This window comes from Copadichromis virginalis, linkage group LG3 (genome assembly GCF_057382275.1).
Source record: "Copadichromis virginalis isolate Kocher_CV1m ecotype Utaka linkage group LG3, C_Virginalis_male_GT1.1, whole genome shotgun sequence".
In the NCBI taxonomy this organism is placed as follows: domain Eukaryota; kingdom Metazoa; phylum Chordata; class Actinopteri; order Cichliformes; family Cichlidae; genus Copadichromis; species Copadichromis virginalis.
In genome coordinates, this window is record NC_140620.1 from 24,107,573 (window position 1) to 24,128,138 (window position 20,566).

At 40.1% G+C, this 20,566-nt stretch overlaps 1 protein-coding gene across 1 annotated transcript; it reads right to left on the minus strand.

The window, feature by feature from the left end:
- Positions 1-1,468: 1,468 nt before the first annotated feature.
- On the minus strand, positions 1,469-3,050 carry LOC146713552 (uncharacterized). The gene is made up of 3 exons (XM_085448768.1): positions 2,765-3,050; positions 2,338-2,620; positions 1,469-2,210 (listed from the first exon to the last, which is right to left on the minus strand). Exons 1-3 carry the CDS (start codon positions 2,854-2,856, stop codon positions 1,539-1,541), a joined length of 1,047 nt encoding a protein of 348 aa, XP_085304894.1. The 5' UTR covers positions 2,857-3,050; the 3' UTR covers positions 1,469-1,538.
- Between the last annotated feature and the right edge of the window lie 17,516 nt (positions 3,051-20,566).

A 20,566-nucleotide genomic window follows, 5' to 3' on the forward strand; every position in this document is an offset into this window, starting at 1 on the left:
CTCAAAACTCGCTCTCTCTCTTTTTCTGCACTCTCTCTCTCTCTCTCTCTCTCTCTCTCTCTCTCTCTCGCCGTCACTCCTAAAACTTCCCCTCTTCCTAAACAACCAAATGTCATGTTACCCTATCATTTTTGATTGGTGGACATGGTGCATTTTTCCACCAACACGAAAGGTGTGATTTATGTTTTTTTTTGTTTGTTTGTTTTGTTTTTCTGCTCATAAGCAGAGAATGCTCGCTGCGCTGTCATTAGACAGTAAACGTGACAAAACTATTCAGAAAAATATATTGTTTATCATGACTCTGGTTTTACGTGGCCTATCAACACAATTTATAAACTGGTATATATTACCTTGTTGCTTTGTCATCGAAGTGGTCATGTGACTGGCTTACCACGACTACTTTATTCTTCCTCAGTCAAACAGAAGCACTCATGCGATTGTTTTGCTCCTGTGGGATTATAATATTATTTTATGCCATGTTAGACCCCTAATTAAAGATTGTGAATTATTATGTAGTTTTAGTTTGCATTATTCTCCTGAATTAGAAGCAGCTGATAACTATTGCGTTTGTTAAACTGATTTGCGTTACATTAGACTGCTGATTTATTGTGAATGAATGATGTTGTTTTATGATGCATTATACTGCTGAGTTATAAGAAATACTGTTCGCAGAAAGTCATCGCCTCATTTGTCTGATTAGAAGAGAACAGAACATACTGGAGTTTTCTGCCCCATCTCAGCAGGAGCAGATAAACAGGGAGCCAAGGTCGTAGCTTAGGCGCTGTGTGAGAGAAAGAATGTGAATGTTTAGGCTTTTATGATAAGGTGGAGGCACCAGAGGCTATAAGAGTTTGATCAATGCTCCACCATTTTGAGATCTGATGCTGTCTGCGTACGGTGTCCATCTCCCACGCGTGTGATCATTAAAATCATCGTTTGACTCAACCCGGCCGGACCAGTGTTGTTATTGTGGTTTTTGGGGAAATGCCTCCAATATGCACGAACAGTTGACCATGCAGCATTCCATTAATTTGCATGAATACAATGTCTTGATATGCTGCTTAGAGATGGTGGTGACACAAAACGGAGCCGATGTGAACCCATGGAGAATAAGAGAATCGATAAGGTGATATTGATAATAGAGTTACAGTTTTTCTCGATTGCTAAAACACATTTCTTGAAACTACGCCTCATATCCTCACAACAGTAAACACAAATCCATAACATCTCACTCAATTTCCCAAACATCCTATTTCCAGGTCAAAATGAAGCTCTACACCCAAAACTATTCACTCCTGCTGAAAAACCAAACTTTGCCCTCAGACATCAAACACAAGCCCTCAAAAACACACACACTACAACAGAGTTTTGCACACTGGTACAATTAATTCAAAACAATAGTTCCAAAACAATTAGGTTGCTTATGGTTCTCCCCTTCAAAACCCTTGTCACATGATAAATACAAAAGACGCAACCAATGTATGTACAGTGGCACATTGTCATTCATGTACTATACAGTACAACACACACCAGAAACATTATCCCACCTCAGCATCTTGTCTTTGGTCTGGGTCAGGCCAGAGAATCTCATCCACATCACAGGCTATATTGGCCCCAGCCAGGCAGCGGGGGTAAAATCCTCTTGCATGCCTGATCCACCCCTGGCATGCATCTACTGATATGTCTAGGCAGGCCTCTTCCATGGCCTGAAGGAGGTGAACACGGACATAAGGTTCTCGGTCATACACTTTCCACCGCCATGCCGAAAATAACTCCTCTATCGGGTTTAGAAAGGGAGAGTATGCAGGCAGAAAGATATTAGAAAACCTTGGGTTATTGGTAAACCAGTCACGAACCAGAGCAGCGCGATGGAAGCTGACGTTATCCCACACAACAACGTAGTGAGGCTGCTCTGGCTGTGCTGGTTCCCTGTAGTCCAGCTGGAACATATGTTGTCTTAAACCATCAAGAAAAGCAAGGAGAAGCATAGTGTTATAGGGTCCTAGTACGGCATGGTGGTGGAGTACCCCTCGTTGGCTGATGGCTGCGCACATAGTGACATTCCCCCCACGCTGACCAGGGACATTTACAATAGCCCGATGGCCAATTATGTTCCTCCCCCTTTTCCTTCTTTTGGTCAGGTTAAAACCTGCCTCATCCACAAAGATTATTTCATGGGGAACAGGCCGTCCTTCAATCTCAAAGATTCTCTGCAAAACACATAACACAGTAGAGTCAATCGGTACCCTGAACCACAGTTCAAGAGTGCTGAAATGGCAGCATAAACTGCCATGCTGTGATGGTACACAATACTTTATACAGTATCAAAACTCATACCTGAACATATTCCACACGTTGGTTCTTCACTCTGTCAGAGTTTCGTTCGAAAGGGACTCGGTATGCCTGTTTCATCCGGAATTGATTCTTTCGGAGGATGCGGTCAATTGTGGAGAGGCTGATGGCATTTATGCCTCGAAAAAGATGATCATCCTCAATCACTCTCCTTTGAATCTCTCGCAGGCGGATTACATTATTTGCAATTACCATGTTTACAAGTTCCCTCTCTTGCTCCTCCGACAAAAGCCTTAACCTGCCTCCACCAGGTGGTCGTCTCTGTGTCCTACAAAAATAGAAGCACTCATTACTGTAACTGTCACACATTCATTTTACAGGAAAATAATGGAAACATACTGAAACTCAAGACACATAAGTTCAGTAACTTACAAGTTACTGTACAAAGCAGTCTTACTGCAAGTACACCTACCTGTTTTCCTCCCTGAAGGTTCTGATGATGGAGGCAACAGTGAAGCGACTCAAATTTGGTTGTACTCGTTGCCCAGCCTCCCTCATAGTCATCCCATGGACAAGGACATGGTCAACTAAAGTGGCTCGAATTTCATCCGAGACTGACTGTCTTCGTGCCCTTGCTCTTCCCCTTCCTTGTCGCCGTCGTTCTCCACCTCCACCTCCTTCACCACGTCCTCCTCCTCCTCCACCTCTCCCTCCTCCTCCACCACCTTCCTGTTGTCCTAGACCACCTCCTCCTCCTCTTCCACCACGTCCTCCTCTTTCACCATGTCCTCTTCCTCCACCATGTCCTCCTCCTTCACCACGTCCTCCTCTTTCACCATGTCCTCTTTCTCCACCACGTCCTCTTCCTTTGCATCTCTTTGGATCCATTGTTTCAAACCTGAATGAGCTGACTTTGGCCCTTTTATCTATCCATCGCAGGTTCTGATTGGTGTGTGCTAAATTTTGACTCCTAGTGTTTCCACCTGGTTAATTGTGTGCTAATTGAGCTCAAGCTATGCTGACTTAAGTTAACATTATTGCATGCTAGTGCTTTCTAAATGACTACATGGTGTAAGCACTGTAAAATGTAGGGATTTGTGTGTAGAGTTTTGCAGTAACAGTTCACCAAATTTGAGTCATGTGTCAAAGCAGGGAATAGTGTTCATAGTTCAGGGAAATGGGTGAGCTTTTTGAACAATAGCGTTACGGTTTTGAAATTTTAGTTTAGAGGCCTGGTTATAGTGTTTAGGCAATCAAGAAAAACTGTAATAACATCTCTAAATGCAACCATTTTATTGTAATCATGATGCACATTACATTCATGTTTAAAGGATCACATTAAAGTGTCACAACGTCAGGTCAAAAGGCATATGTCCAGTATTGTTTTGTGAGGACAATGACAGCACGTTGGGGTGGCTGTAGCTCAGGAGGTAGAGCGGGTCATCTCGGAGGTTTGTGTACTCCAATGCATCCATCGGAGTATGAATGTGTGTGAATGTATAGTTAGAAAGCACTTCAAAGCATTGAAGGCAGTGCTTCTGTGAATGGGTGAATGTGGTATGTTGTATAGAGAGCTTTGAGTTCTCCGGAGGATTAGAAGTGCTATATAAGAACTATTCACAGAAAACCAGGTTTTCAGGAAGTGCATACAATACAGAAACCACTTAGAGAGCCAAAGAAATTTCCGTTTTTTAAACACAAACAAAAAAGACCCAAGTTTTAGTTTTGGTTCCTCATGCCCAAATCACAATTTGTATCTAAAGGAGAAATGACAAGAACTTCAGTGTCAGAGAGGAACTATTCTTAAACCAATAATTCAACTTTACACTATCACTATACACTAAAAAAGTTCACATTCAATTTACAGATACAGTGGGGCAAAAAAGTATTTAGTCAGCCACCGGTTGTGCAAGTTCCCCCACCTAAAATGATGACGGAGGTCAGTAATTTGCACCAGAGGTACACTTCAACACTCAGAGAAAGAATGTGAAAAAAAAAAAAAAAAAAATCCATGAATCCACATGGTAGGATTTGTAAAGAATTTATTCATAAATCAGGGTGGAAAATAAGTATTTGGTCAATAACAAAAATACAACTCAATACTTTGTAACATAACCTTTATTGGCAATAACAGAGGTCAAACGTTTACTATAGGTCTTTACCAGGTTTGCACACACAGTAGCTGGTATTTTGGCCCATTCCTCCATGCAGATCTTCTCGAGAGCAGTGATGTTTTGGGGCTGTCGCCGAGCAACACGGACTTTCAACTCCCGCCACAGATTTTCTATGGGGTTGAGGTCTGGAGACTGGCTAGGCCACTCCAGGACTTTCAAATGCTTCTTACGGAGCCACTCCTTTGTTGCCCGGGCGGTGTGTTTTGGATCATTGTCATGTTGGAAGACCCAGCCTCGTTTCATCTTCAAAGTTCTCACTGATGGAAGGAGGTTTTGGCTCAAAATCTCACGATACATGGCCCCATTCATTCTGTCCTTAACACGGATCAGTCGTCCTGTCCCCTTGGCAGAAAAACAGCCCCATAGCATGATGTTTCCACCCCCATGCTTCACAGTAGGTATGGTGTTCTTGGGATGCAACTCAGTATTCTTCTTCCTCCAAACACGACGAGTTGAGTTTATACCAAAAAGTTCTACTTTGGTTTATCTGACCACATGACATTCTCCCAATCCTCTGCTGTATCATCCATGTGCTCTCTGGCAAACTTCAGACGGGCCTGGACATGCACTGGCTTCAGCAGCGGAACACGTCTGGCACTGCGGGATTTGATTCCCTGCCGTTGTAGTGTGTTACTGATGGTGACCTTTGTTACTTTGGTCCCAGCTCTCTGCAGGTCATTCACCAGGTCCCCCCGTGTGGTTCTGGGATCTTTGCTCACCGTTCTCATGATCATTTTGACCCCACGGGATGAGATCTTGCGTGGAGCCCCAGATCGAGGGAGATTATCAGTGGTCTTGTATGTCTTCCATTTTCTGATGATTGCTCCCACAGTTGATTTTTTCACACCAAGCTGCTTGCCTATTGTAGATTCACTCTTCCCAGTCTGCTGCAGGTCTACAATACTTTTCCTGGTGTCCTTCGAAAGCTCTTTGGTCTTGGCCATGGCGGAGTTTGGAGTCTGACTGTTTGAGGCTGTGGACAGGTGTCTTTTATACAGATGATGAGTTCAAACAGGTGCCATTCATACAGGTAACGAGTGGGGGACAGAAAAGCTTCTTACAGAAGACGTTACAGGTCTGTGAGAGCCAGAGATTTTCCTTGTTTGAGGTGACCAAATACTTATTTTCCACCCTAATTTATGAATAAATTCTTTACAAATCCTACCATGTGAATTCATGGATTTTTTTTTCACATTCTGTCTCTCACAGTTGAAGTGTACCTCTGGTGCAAATTACTGACCTCTGTCATCATTTTAAGTGTGAGAACTTGCACAATCGGTGGTTGACTAAATACTTTTTTGCCCCACTGTATCTGTAAACTTGGAGGGTTGGGTATTGTTTCTGTGCAGATTCAAAGTGGGAGTTACTGGCAGCTGAAGTACATTTATGGAAAATAAATGTAGGTCAACCACAACCACTGCACATCAGAAGACAGAAAACAGCTGGGTCCGCTTCTTAAATCAATTTAGTGTTGCTAGCTGCCAAAATGATAACACTCTGCTTTTACACACTGCACTTCCATTAGCACATTAAACCACTGACAAACATCGAAAATACACTAATGTTAATGCAGCCTTGGGCCTTTCTGAAACCTAAACACAACATTCAAATTAAATTCAGCTCAAGGTTAATGACACATAAACTGACACTAGAATGTCTATTGTGACAGTTCGTTGAAGCACTTAACATGTTGTGTTTCTTGAGCGAATAATATGGGAGTGGTTGTTTACAATGATCTACTTATAGTCTTGCACAAAGGAGCTGATACTGGCCCTTCTGATTGGGTAAGGACCTTCTACGGCCCTGTCCAGCTCTCCTAGAGTAAATGCCTATCACGGTCCAAGTGTCGCCTCATGCTACCAGTAGTATTATTAAGTTAAAAAATTTTTATTCCTGCTACCTGATATATTTTTATGGCACATACAACATACACCATATTTAATATGTTTAATAGTTCAGATGCTTGGACAAAAAAACAAACAAACAAAAAATAGACAAGAAAATTTATTAAAAACGTATTAATTATATCATGTTACTCATTTCAAGCTGTTGTCACCAAGTATCTATGGACAAAAACAATTTTCTGACTAAATGTATTCTCATTAAGCAAAATATCTGCTTATGCAGACACAATGGGAAGCAAATGTATTTTTACAAATCTTTTTGGAAACATTGTACATTGATGCAAGAGTTGTTATTGCATTTATAACAGTTATGGACATTTTCTACATATCACGGTCATTCCAAGACTGACGTTTTCTTAACATGAACAGCAGCAGAGTGACCCTTAAAACTGTGTCAACAGTTTATCAGGATGTAGAGAAGAACAGGAAGTTGATCATAACAAAGGAGAGTCACCATGTGATTGTCTGTAAAAAAAACAACAAAAAAACCCTACAACACCCTTACTTATAGATACAAAAGCCCAGATTCCATGCTTAAACAATAAATTATTTGTTCTTGTCAAAAAGAAATTACTAAATTTTCCATCATGACATTAGAAAGGGGCAACTTAGATAATACAAAACTATCACTATAGAGTACAAATGAGGCTCCAAATAGGCCTCATATCTGAAAACACATGCAACCACTGCACAGGCAACATTAAAAACTATATGCATGGTAGACAGTCTTTTGCATCTGTTCAACCATCCTTGTGGCTGCAGATTATCCTCCAGTATTTAGCGATGTTATCTGCATTCCCGTTACCCTCTACCCTTTGCAAGCTTTTAAGAGCTGGCTATTAAGAAGCATCACCAGAGCATGATACTGCTGCCACCATGCTTCACAGTAGATACTGTGTGTTTGTGGTGATTTGTCCCATCTGAGTCACTGAAGGTTGTAACTCATTTAGACTGGTCACAGGTGTCTAGGTAGCCTCTCTCACAAGTTTTCTTCTTGCCATTTCTTAATAATAGATTTAACTTAACTCTGTGCTTTCTTTTTCTTTGCTTTGTTTCTGTGTTGGAAATCTTGTGTAGCCATCTCCTGACTTATACCTTTCAATTCCCTTTTGTCTCTCGTAGCTTGGAGTGTTGTTGTTACGGTTTTGCTCCTGAGGACCAACACGCAGGACTACAAAGCTTGAAATCACACAACAGAATTTATTCAAAGTCTTTCACCAGGTGTACGGGGACGGGCGCTCCAGGAATCCGGGAAAAGGGAAACACACTCGTTCCTCTTCTTTCTCTCTCCACTTGTGACCATTCTCTCCCTCCACACTCACCACTCAGGAATGGGTCCAGGAAATCTATATACAGGAAAAGCGCAAGTTAATACAAAACACTAGAACACAAGTAAACTTGGCTTAGAACTTGTTTTCACTGACACAACAATCCAGCGCTGAACAGCAGACCTCTCCTGGCCTACATGCTGGCTGAACCTAATGAGGTCCAGGTGTCTCCAATTCAGGGAGGCGTGGGCCGAGGGCGTGAACCCACAATGAGTTCCGCCCCCAGCAACAGAGAGAGAGTAAAACAAATGCTTGTAAAAAAAAATCTCAATTATATTGATCATGACTTCTTTTAATAAAGCAATAAAAGGTTCAAATATTGCAGGCGGGTGAATACATTTCAGTTTATGCCGAATAAGTAATGATGCTATCACATGAAAACACTGTCGATGCTAATTACATTACAATGAAAACTGGAGATGGTGGAAGAGAAGGAGGTGTAGTCATCTCTGCTTAGATTGCTAACCTTTTTCCTCCTGCTTGTACTGAATCTTTTTTTCCCTCCTGTTCTTTAATGTAAATTAGTATATGTTCAAATTTTCATCTCCCCTGGATAAAAAGGTCATGAACTTAGTAGTCATTAAATGACCCACACAAAACAAATTCACAGCCTCTTTTCACACAGTTGAAGAAGCGTTGTGGTTGTACTACAGATAGTTTGTCAGGCCGAAACACTAAGATTAAAAAAAGAATAAACGAGTTACAAAAATACGAATATAGAGACGCTGTGTGGTTTGGAAACTCTGCAAAGGGCTTAAGCAGCATTAGTGTCTGCAAAACTTCCCCTCCTCGTGTGGTCACTGTGTAAATTTGTATCTCTTCATATCAGAATTTGCATGAAATCCTTCTATGCATTGTGTTTGGTCAGAACACAGAATTACACAAGAATCATCACCGAAATCATTAAAATACCAATTTTTTTTTTTTTTTTTAGAAAAATGAGAGTTATGCTCACAGTTTGGATTCTGATATTTGTAGAATCAATAGCACTGATACTCTTCTAGTGAAAATTAGTTTGATACTAACGATTGAGCTACAAATTATTACAACTGCTAGATAAAAAACAGCAGCAACATCTCAGATGTGTAACAATCTCAGTACTCACACAGTCTAATGTAGAAAAATATAACCTCCATGTTGTCTTGCTGACAGATCACCAAACCGATATGCAGTTTAATATAACTAACAACCTCTTCCTGTTTGGCTTACTGCTGAAGTATAGAGGTGTCAACTTTCTACTCTAGCATGAGGTCTTGTCTGGTATTATGACCCCATACAGACAAAAAATACATTTAGGGGCCTTTAATAAAGGCAAATACTACAAACTGACTAAAGCATGATAACTCTGGAACTCCCCAGTGCAAAATTAAACCTTTTGTTCCATATTATTTCATGTTTATTGTTGGTCAGGAACAATAACTGCATTATATTATTTTTTAAAGTCAGTTTATGTCAGGTGTATTATTTTCATAACACATGGCGAACAATAAGAACAAAGCAGTCTGATAGTGTTGTACATATTGCTATAAAAATATACAAAATGATCCAGTGACCTCTATAGGACATGATGTGCACACATAGTCATATGCAAGGCATAGGTGCAAGGGGCTCCAGCGAAAATGGCAGTTAAAAAATTGGTTGCTAAACAAGATGATGCACAACTTCATTGCTGTTCTTTTAAAACTGTCTGTAAATGGTAAATGGCCTGTATTTGTATAGCGCTTTTCTAGTCCCTAAGGACCCCAAAGCGCTTTACACAACCTGTCATCCACCCATTCACACACACATTCACTCACTGGTGATGGCAAGCTACATTGTAGCCACAGCCACCCTGGGGCGCACTGACAGAGGCGCACTGACACTGTCTGTAGGTCTAAAGAATAAATTTAGCAGAAATCCATATCTTTTGGTGACAGGTGCTGGTCCCCAGCTGGGTGGCTGGCCTTTTCTGGGCAGGATTGGATCCAGGGCATCGGGATCTGGTGTCCCTTCTTGCCCGGGGGTGGTCTGTACCCCTTGGCTGCTTCGTTGTGTGTAGTGCTGTAGGTTGGCTCAAATTGAGATGTCCCATCTATGCCTTGGGGGCTGTTGTTTGCTGGCAGGTTCTTTCTGTAGGGTGAGGCATTCAGGTGAGGGAGCACCCATTGCTTGTCTCAGACTCAGTCCCTTTACTGAGTGTTTCTGCTGTCAGTTGAGTGAATGGCAGGTGTTGCAGTGTGCAGATGAGCCACAAGACTTCGGACTTATCTGCACACTCCAGACTGCTCTTTGTGGTGGGGGCAGTGGGTGCTGCCTCTGGCTTGGTGGTGCCCTGGAGCCACTTTTTTCTTCCCTGTGGCGGGGTGTGGGAAATGGGGATGCCTACTGAGCCAGTTGTTATCTGCCTTTCTCCTTCCGGCGGTATTCCTCTACCTATATATCCCAGCCCTCCCCAGCCCCCACTCCTTCATACAACACATCGCTCCCATGTGGGGGTGATGCATGACTGGGCCTGGGTCAGGGGGCTTCGGCCCCTATCCGACATGGTCATGGAGGGTGGGGTTAGAGAGAAGAATGTTGATTTATCTGTCCATTTTCATATCTTTGTGTTCCAGGTGTTGTATGTTATTTTTTTCCTTACAGATGCAGCAGTTGGTCATGCATCATGCTTTTCTATTTGCTCTATGATTTTATTGGATGTGGAAGATAAGACTGTGGAAGTTTCAGGCCCATCACTATGCATGATTTTAAATATGAAAATGATATTAATTATGTTGTGATTGATAAACCCAGAGTCATAATTTATGTGATTTTGCTGGTAGTTAATCTTGCTTAACCCTTTAAGACTACCAAACCAAGTCCGCCAGAGCTTATATTATATTTTTACATGCTGTGGAGCCATTTTTGGGAGCATTTCAAGTTGCTATACATCAATACAACCATTATAGCCCAGATTTTAATAATATGTATTCATTAAGTGCATAGTAATTACATAAATTGCAAAAAAGTGCAATAAACTACAAAAAAATTGAAAATCGTTTTTGCTTTTTTAACATATATTTCTAGTTAGAGAAATTTAAGAGGCTTATCCCTCAAAACTGTAAATACAAAAAAGTTGCACAAAATAGTTTCCTACCAAGGAAATTTATTTTGAGTGTCTTCATAGTTTTATTTTTGAAATACACCAATTTTTATACACTGCAGGAAAAACGAAAATAAATATTATACTGCAAACTTGCAAAAAAGCAGCATATGCATCAAAATAAACTATTTCCAGCAGTGCAATATGAGTCCTAAGCATCCCAGAAATGACACAGAAAGTCATAAAGTCAAAGATAACTTTTAAAAACACCAGTATAGGCCCTGTGGCCCTGATGGTAAAAAAAACTACAAATCCGCGAAAATGACGTCACTTCCGGTTTCGGGCAGGTAATGGCGGACATGCAAAAGTTCGCGCTGACGTCTATTCCAACGTAGGAAGTGTTATGAACAGCTGATCGGATCGGCAAAGCGTGTTTCTGGAATATTATGTTTTTGTTGCTGCAAGTGCTTTTTATGCAGTTTTTGCAAAGCTTTATGTGGAAGGAAACTGTGACCGAGGACAAGCTGATGGCATAAGATGTAAGTACAACTCCTCCGATTTCATATGCAAAAAAAATTATTGCGCTAGCTCACGTGGTTGCAGTGCTACCGGGATTTAAAAATAGCTACGCAAAACAGAGCGTGCCCGCTACGACCGGCTTTAAAGGGTTAATACTAATCAGAATATAATCAACTATAAGTTTAACCAGGGGAAATTCTAGGTTTAATTCAATTCAGTTTTATTTATATAGCTCCAAATCACAAAAACAGTTGCCTCAAGACGCTTTATATTGTAAGGTAGGCCCTACAATAATACATACATACATTACTATCACCATTTTGACCCCCTTTGGCAACAGTGTTGACCACATGGTCAAGTGGCTTTGATCTCATCAGAGTTTACGTTCCTTGGCCTTCCTTCACTCTGCAGGTGGGGGAGAGATATAGGAGAGGTGGAGAATGAAGTTAACCTGGGTGTCTATTGTCTTGTGTAGTCTGGGAGATGATTGGGTGATGGGGTGGGTACAGTTTCCTCTGTCGTGGGGTCGGATGGGGTGCCACGAGTTCTGTGGGGCTTGGTGGTGAGAGCGTGGGTGCCTACTAGGGTCAGCGGGGGGCCTCCATGCTGCTACGGGACCTGGGACAGCCTGCCTGTCTCCACCCCAGGGAAAGGGTAACATCCCCTAGGCCAGGGGTGTCAAACTCAAATACACAGTGGGCCAAAATTCAAAATGGAACAAAGTCGCGGGCTAACATTAATATTTATTGAAAAAAAAAATCTTCCTCCAGATATAAGAATGAATCTTTTCTTATGGACTCAAACAAGTTTAGCTGAAAAACTGAATATGGAACAAGCAAAGCTTAATACTAAACAATATATATATTAGCTGTATAATACCAGTAGGCCAGCTCTAATAGTAATTTGGTATGGCTTCGCGGGCCAAATGTAATTAGGCTGCGGGCCAAATTTGGCCCGCGGGCCAGAGTTTGACACCTATGCCCTAGGCCTAGGGTCAGCCCTGGCCCAGTGGGCCTCTGGTGCACTGGACACTGTACACACACTCACACTCCCCAAACATGTGCTGAGTATTTGTATATGTGTGCATGAGGGTGGGAATGCATGTTTGTGTCTGTGTGTGCCTGTTTGTCTGTGTCTATATGTCAGGTCGGGTCTTAGACTCCAACTCTCTGAGAACACCTCAGACCCTCCCAGGTATGGGGGCCTATCTCCCCTCATCACACTCTCTGCCAGTGCTGATGCCCTCAGACGTCGGTGTGTTGGTGGCTCATTCCCAGGTGCCTGTGGCTTGGTCGGGCCCCTGGCTGGGGGGGGTCTTATGGTGGCTCACAGGACAAGGCCACATTTCTGTCCTGAGTGATGACAAAGGGCTTCCATTATGGTCTTTGTCACCACAAGTCTGGCAGGCTGACAGAGATGGACAGTAACGTTACAAGTAACACGTTACCTTAATCCGATTACTTTTTTCAAGTAACAACTAATGTAAGGGATTACGGTTGCAAAAGAAGTAATTAGATTACTATTACTTTCCCGTAAGCACGCTACATTACTGCATTACTAAACCATCTTGATTTTGTTTGTGAGTGTCTCATGACAATGACATAAGCACGTGCGACACCCGTGGCAGCAACAGCCGTGTGTAGATCAACAATCGATAATATGGAGTGCGGGAGAGAATATGACCATGCAGCGATTAAAGAGTGGACGTAATTACATTACTTTCATTTTTAGTCCGTAAAAAGTGACAAAAACATTAGTGTCTGCTGTACACTCTGTGTGAGAAGAAAACTTCTTTCTACAGTGAAAAATTTAATTTGAAATCTGAGCAAGCACCTATCAAGCCACCGGGGGAATGTGAAATTCACAGAGAAACCCCCAGATCCCCTCGCTGACACATCCGCTGAGCACCAGGAAAACCTCCACCGGCCCCACTCCTGCTAAACCGGTGAAAATAGATTTAAGAGCGACAGGACTTAGTGCTGCTGAATCTTTGATTTTATGTATTTTTTGCTGTGTTTTACTTGCATTTATTTGAAAGAGTGAGTGTAAACACAAAAATATTGGAATATGCAGAAAATAGGTTTAAATGTTAAACAAATTTCTTCAAGTCAAGGACAGTTGCATATGATTTAATGTTTGATGAATGCAATGTCCATATAATTAAAAGATTAAACATAATAAAACAAGTTTTAAAAAGAGGCTTTCCATTTGATTCAATTTTATATGATGGATTATGCAGAAAAAATAGAATTGGGCTGAAAGGTCTATTGCTTTATTACGTATTCAGGTTGTGTATCATGTTTTTAAAATTAACTAAGTAATTATTTACTTTTTAAAATTTGTAACCAGCAAAGTAACAGGATTACATTTTGGAGGAAGTAATCAGTAATTAGTTACTAATTACTTTTTTAAACTAACTTGACCAACACTGATTATCACAAACTCTATAACATGATAGTAGAAAATAAATTCCACCTTATCAGACTATCATTAAGCCCCTTGAATTTTATAAGGTTCAGTGTTCAATTGATCAGTAAAAACGAGCAATAATATATGTACTGAAGAGTGTAAAATGGCTGACTAACAGCAGAGGGCAGAGGAACTAACAAAAAGTGAAGGGAGAGGAAAACAGCCATTAAGATAAGATAAGATAAAACTTTATTAATCCCTCGGGTGGGTTCCTCTGGGAAATTCGGTTTCCAATAGCACAGCACCGACAGAAGTTACAGAATGTGAGCAGAATATTATATATATACACATATATAAATACAGAGACATATATAAATAAAATATACAAAGGGGATAAATAGAATAAATAGGAATAAAAATAAAAATACAAGTGAATTGCACATTTCAAGTATTGAAGTCTATTGCACCATTGACTATTAACAAAAGGTATTGTACAGTGAGGTGAAGAGGCACTACAGCTTAGTTGTTCCCCCCTCCTTTGTCCTCCTGTTTCCCCTCCCTCTCCCCTCCAGAGAGGAGTTAAACAGTCTGATGGCGTGTGGGACAAAGGAGTTTTTAAGCCTGTTGGTTCTTGTCTTTGGGAGAAGCAACCTGTCACTGAACAGACTCTTCTGGTTGTTTACAACAGTGTGCAGAGGATGCCTGGCATTGTCCATAATGTCCATCAGTTTCTTTAATGTCCTTTTCTCTGCCACTGTCACCAGAGTGTCCAGCTTCATGCCGACCACAGAGCTAGCCCTCCTGATCAGTTTCTCCAGCCTGGATGAGTCCTTCTTTGCTGTGCTGCTCCCCCAGCACACCACAGCATAGAAAAGTACTCCAGCAACAACTGACTGGTAAAACATCCTCAGGAGCTTCCTGCAGATGTTAAAAGACCTCAGCCTCCTGAGGAAGTACAGTCGGCTTTGGGCTTTTTTATACAGGTGCTCTATGTTACATGACAAGTCCAGTTTGTTGTCCACCCACAGCCCGAGGTACTTGTACTTGTTGACCACCTCCACCTCCTCCCCCTCTATCTGAACTGGCAGTGGACCTACTCTGGACCTCCCGAAGTCCACAACCAGTTCCTTGGTCTTTGAGGTGTTGAGTTGCAGGTGGTTTGTGTGACTCCATGTGACGAAGTTCCTCACCAGACTTCTGTACTCCTCTTCCTGATTATCCCAGATACACCCCATGATGTCGTCTGCAAACTTCTGAATATGGCATAATTCAGAGTTGTAGCAGAAGTCAGAGGTGTACAGGGTGAAGAGAAGAGGGGACAGCACAGTTCCCTGTGGTGCTCATGTGCTGCTGACCGCTGTCAGTGAGGTAGTCGGAGATCCAAGCGACTAGGCAGGGGTCCACCTGCATCCTGTTCAGATTTTCCTGGAGCGTACAGGGCCGGATGGTATTAAAGGCAAGAAACAGGATCCTGACCGTGTCTTTTCCCTTGTCCAGGTGTGAGTGGGCTCTATGTAGGAGGTACAGGATGGCATCCTGCACTCCGACATCTGCCTTGTATGCGAACTGTAGTGGGACCTGGGCACGTTGTACCTGTGGTCGGAGGAGGTTGAGGAAGAGACGCTCTAGAGTCTTCATAAGATATGACGTCAGTGCCTCGGAAGTCATTCAGCTCATTGGGCCAGGTCCTTTTGGGGACCGGGACGATGCAGCCTTCTTCTTCATATTGAGGACAGCTTTGACTTCCTGTGTTACTGAATGTATGAAGATTAGTTCTGGAAAGTTTTTATCTTGGATTTAATCCTCTAAATAATCTGTTGCCACCATTAGTCCAAGTATCTTTGTTTCAAAATCCTTGAGTTGGAACTCTAAAAATAAACAAAGAAAAATTACAGTAATTAATTATTTAATTAATTAAATAATTTTTTTTCACAAAAAATAGCTAGAAAATGGATCATATATGTGACATCATTAGCATCATATCACTAATATATATTCCATCTAACAAGTTACACCATAAACATCAGAAATAAATTAAACAGGAAGAGGAAGTCCCAACCTAGATTCTGTCTTTGTTGTATTTCAGTCTGATGCTCCCACAGTCAACAGCAAGACATTATGGCGTTTGCAGCTTTCAGCATCCAACTTTGTAAGTACCGATTCAACCAGTCAGTCATTGATTAGCAATCACATATGTCTGATGCACAAAATTCCATTTGTCTCTTCAGTCACTGATGTTTTAGTGATGATGGCCATACAAACTGGCCACAGTAACCTTGCTGGTGAGTAAGAAACAGTTTATTCCTGATATAAACTTAAAGTTTTAATGCCAACTACTGTTAAAAGTGTTTGAAGCTCTGAAACTGTAGTCTTTAATGGTCTGCATTTTTAACATTAGCAGATCCTGCCTAGAAAGTAATGTCACTGCTCACTGTCTAACAAAATTTGCACTTTTATTTTTTGTTTGCAATGCCAACATATTATGTTGTTTGTTTTGAGAAAAGAAAATTGATTTGATTGCTTTCCTTCTTCATATCTCTCTCTCAGGTGCAGTTGTCGCTCGCTTTGTTCCAGACAGGCTTCAGTTCTTTGAATACGAGTCTGTCTCTGTACATTGTGAGAAAGATAACAACACCACTGAATGGAGAGTGAAGTGGAAATCCCATAAAATAAGGAACACTTCCCACACATCAACATCACCCTGTACAATTTATCCCATCTATGAAAGACACAGTGGAGAATACTGGTGTGAAAATGAAGATGGAAAACGAAGTGAGATTGTGAACATTTCTGTCACTGGTATGTTGAGTGATTGTTATTGATAGATATACATGTGTGTGTGTGTGTGTGTGTGTTAATTCAGCTTTACTGGTGTTCACTGACAATATATGGCAACCTTTCTTTAAAATATCTCCTCATAATAGGACAATCAGGATGAATATGAAGCACATTATTTATACTCAACAATACACTAATATTCAATGTGATCTGTTAACAAGAGAAACAAAATTAGGTGAAGGGTACAGAGTAAAACGCATTAACCAGCAGAGTCTACAATACATGGCTGGACCTGCCTTAGTTGTTTTAGCACTTTTCATAATAATGTAATTTTCCATAGTCAGATGTTTACAAAAACATGTAAAAAATAATAAAATGTATTGGATCATTTCTCAGCTGGTTTTGTAATCTTGGAAAGTCCAACCATCCCTGTGAAGGAGGGAAATGAGGTGACCCTTAACTGTAAAAACAAGAAAACTCAGTCAGAACACATCACTGACTTCTACAAAGATGGTTTATCTCTTGCGACCCGGTATCAAAGCAGCATGACCATCAAAAATGTCTCCAAGTCTGATGAAGGACTCTACAAGTGCAGCATTGATGGAGCTGGAGAATCACCTGAGAGCTGGCTAGCTGTTATAAAACAAAGCAAAGGTGATTTAGATTATATATATATATATAACAGGATATATATATGAGTGTGTGTGTATACCTATTTTCTTTGTTTTCATTTGTCTTTCTCTCTTTCTTAAATTACTTCATGTCTAATGCAGCCAGCACCTTTCCAACGCCTCACAAAGAAACTGATCTTTCACAAAGTCAATTCCATAAAAAAGACATTCTGCTGTGGACTGTTATCTGTGCTTTATCAGTAGCTCTGTTGTTGCTGGTGGTGGGCCTACTTCTTCATAAGAGGCACACAGGTATAGAAATACATTGTAAATTCACTTAATTTTTCCAGTAAAGTTGTCATAATTAGCATATTATTTTAATGATAAGCTAATTTTTCTCCTAATTTTAATAGATCAACACAACATTAGCAGGAATTTCTTCTCATGTATCAGCTGCTAACTTTGATTATTATATATCATTACATTAACTTTCACTTATCCTCTATCCTATGACTGCTCTTTCTCTCAGTATCAGCTTGTTTTTCATCAGTACGACGTTCACACTCACGAGAAGACAGTAACGGTGAGAAACTGCATCCTTGTTCAGTGGAATGTGTATAATAAAATTATACAATAATACAATATAATGCAATTTGAACATGTGACAAAATTAGATTCATATATAACTTGATTTGAGTTTAATGTTATTTTATTATCAATAATAATCATCTTGTTAAGCTTAAGCTGCATTTTCTCTTATTTTGACAGCTTTGAATGCCTACAATTACATAGTACCCTAAGAAGGGAACTCTTGCATATTCAAACCTGTAGAAAAAGACAGAAGTGTAAATGAGAGGTGCATTTAAGATAGTCTCATCACAAGAGGAAAATTCAAATAAATAAATGAATTCATGACATTCAATCTGCCATACAAAACTGATCCTCATGCTATGCACATGTACAATGTTATGGGTCAGAATTTGGCACTTTTCATTAATATATTTTTAGCATTTTTAAATCCTCATAATTTATTAAGTGTGGAAGCTTATATTCTTTTGGTGGCATTTTTATTGTTTGACCCTAAAGTCCTTACACTTATTTGTCAAGCTTTCCTCAGTCAGGGAATACATGGAAAAAACAATAACAAAAATATATGCAGTTAACAAATACTGAGATTGTGAACAGAAGGTTTTAAACTATTTCTATATCAAAATCATTTGGTAATTTAATAACAACAAACATGTTTGAGTAGTATGACTGGAAGCATCACAGATTAGTCAGCTGGCAATAGTTAGGGTAATCAAAATGCCATATTTGTATTAAAAGGTTTAATGACTTTATGGACATCCAGGCAGTTTATTGTCTACCTAACTTTCCAGTGCTGGTATGTAACACTATAACCCAAACTTCAGACATGCCTTCTGACTCCCGACCCCCCCCCCCCCCCCTTTTTTTTTTTTTTACCTTTCAGTCCTGCAAGACAACAACATCATTGACCCACATCAAGTGACATATAGTGTGGTCAGAAAACAAAGGAAAAAGAAAGGTAAAGTTTTTATTTGTCCTTTATACTTTGTTTTAAAGAATTAAATACATACAAAAACAACAGCATGTGACAAAGTGTCTTAGTGCTCAGGTTTTGACTTATATTTGTTGATAGATGAAGATGATCCAGATGATGTCCTGTATGCCACTGTTAAAAGCCACTGGAAGAAAAAAGGTACACACACACACAAATACATATATATATAGTGATCAGTATGAATTATGTTTTGTACAAAAAAAATAATCTAATATACATGTTTTACCAATGGAAAGAAGAAAAAGAATTTCCAATCTGTTCTGGTCATCCTGATGTAGCATTTTCAGTAAAAACACTGAACATGAAAAAATGTACACGATCAAATAAAGTTTCTGATATTTCTTTACCTGGACAATTGAACATGCATCAAGAAAAAAAGTAGTTTCTTGATAATTCAACAGATACCTTTGTTTCCAACACAGAACCAAAACTGTCCAGAGCAAACATGACTCCATGCTGTCGAGAAAAGACTGTCATCTATTCTTCCGTCAAGGATGTTCAGCGTCATACATAGATCATTTGCTGGACCTATAGTAAATTGTTATCTAAGGTTAGATGTGAAATAAGAAAAACAGATAAACAAAAAACAAAACGATGATCATTACTGTTGTTATTCTTAGCTTAAAAAATGAAAAATCAGCCTTACCTGTTATTGAAAGTATTATCCCATAAAGCCCTCCAAATGGCACATTAAAGTTCTTTAAAGTGTGTTAGAAATTGATTTCATCTGAGAAAGGATCTCTTTCTCCAGTCATTGTAATTTGCAACAATGAAGCATCAATAAAGGAAAAAAAAATCAAATACTGAGGTATTGTTTCTTTTGCTTTTTGGGGTTTTTTTTGTTAGCAGTCATTATAGTGCAAGGTTTTATTGAACACTGGTGCCACAGGACAGTGTTTGGAATGGACTGAAATGAACTTTACTGACATTTCATTTCTAGCCTATTCATATTCATTCCTCAAAGATCAGGATTTCAGGAAGCACAAAAAGTACAGAAACCACTTGCAAAGCCAAAGATATTTCGGTACCAAAAAAGCATCAATCAAGTTCTACTATCATTTCCTCAATTTCAAACAATTATGTCTTCTTTCGAAAAAAAAAAATCATATTCAAAGTAAGTTTGCAGTGGTAAAGAGTAACCTCCGCCTTTTGTTACACATCATACAAATGCAAACTTACTACTTACAGTAATGGTGGTTATGCTTTTTCCCAACACAGTTTCAAAGTATGTGAGTTAGTGGGAGAGTTGAACTAAACTGAAGACCCCCCCTCACATACATGATGTCACTATATTAGTCTCTTTCTCAGTCACATTAGTGTCAGTTAAACTGCTCTTTCCTGCTCGATTTGTCAGCACATCTGAAGATGCTGTGCATATGACCACAGTTGCTACATCTTTTTATATAAATTCATTGTGGTTAGCTACTAACATAACAGTGCACTGTTTTTTGTGTTCCTGTTTAACATATTCAACCACTGACATCTTTTATAACACACTCTGCTAAATGCAGCAGTGTATTTCTGAAACCCACACACTCAAATTAAGTTCAACCCAACTGACACATGAACGACTTAATTTATTGAAATTTAAGGGTTAACGATGGCTCTGTGCTTCTCCCTAATGAGCCACTGTGGGAAGTTTTGCATACATATATAAGAAAGACATAAAAGCATGCATGATTTTGAGTGGTGTGTACAGATACAGAAACAAATTTAGATGCAGTTTATGGGATGCAGAGTCTGGTCAGACAATTTTTTGGGCCATCATGTCACTCCAGAAATTTTAGATTGGTTGATTTTCTTTGACAACTGTGATACAAGACCGAGTTGTATGTGAGACTTCAGCACAGCAGCAGCAGCAGCAGCAGCAGCAAGCAGGCTCACCGAGGGCCCTCACGCTCACTTTCC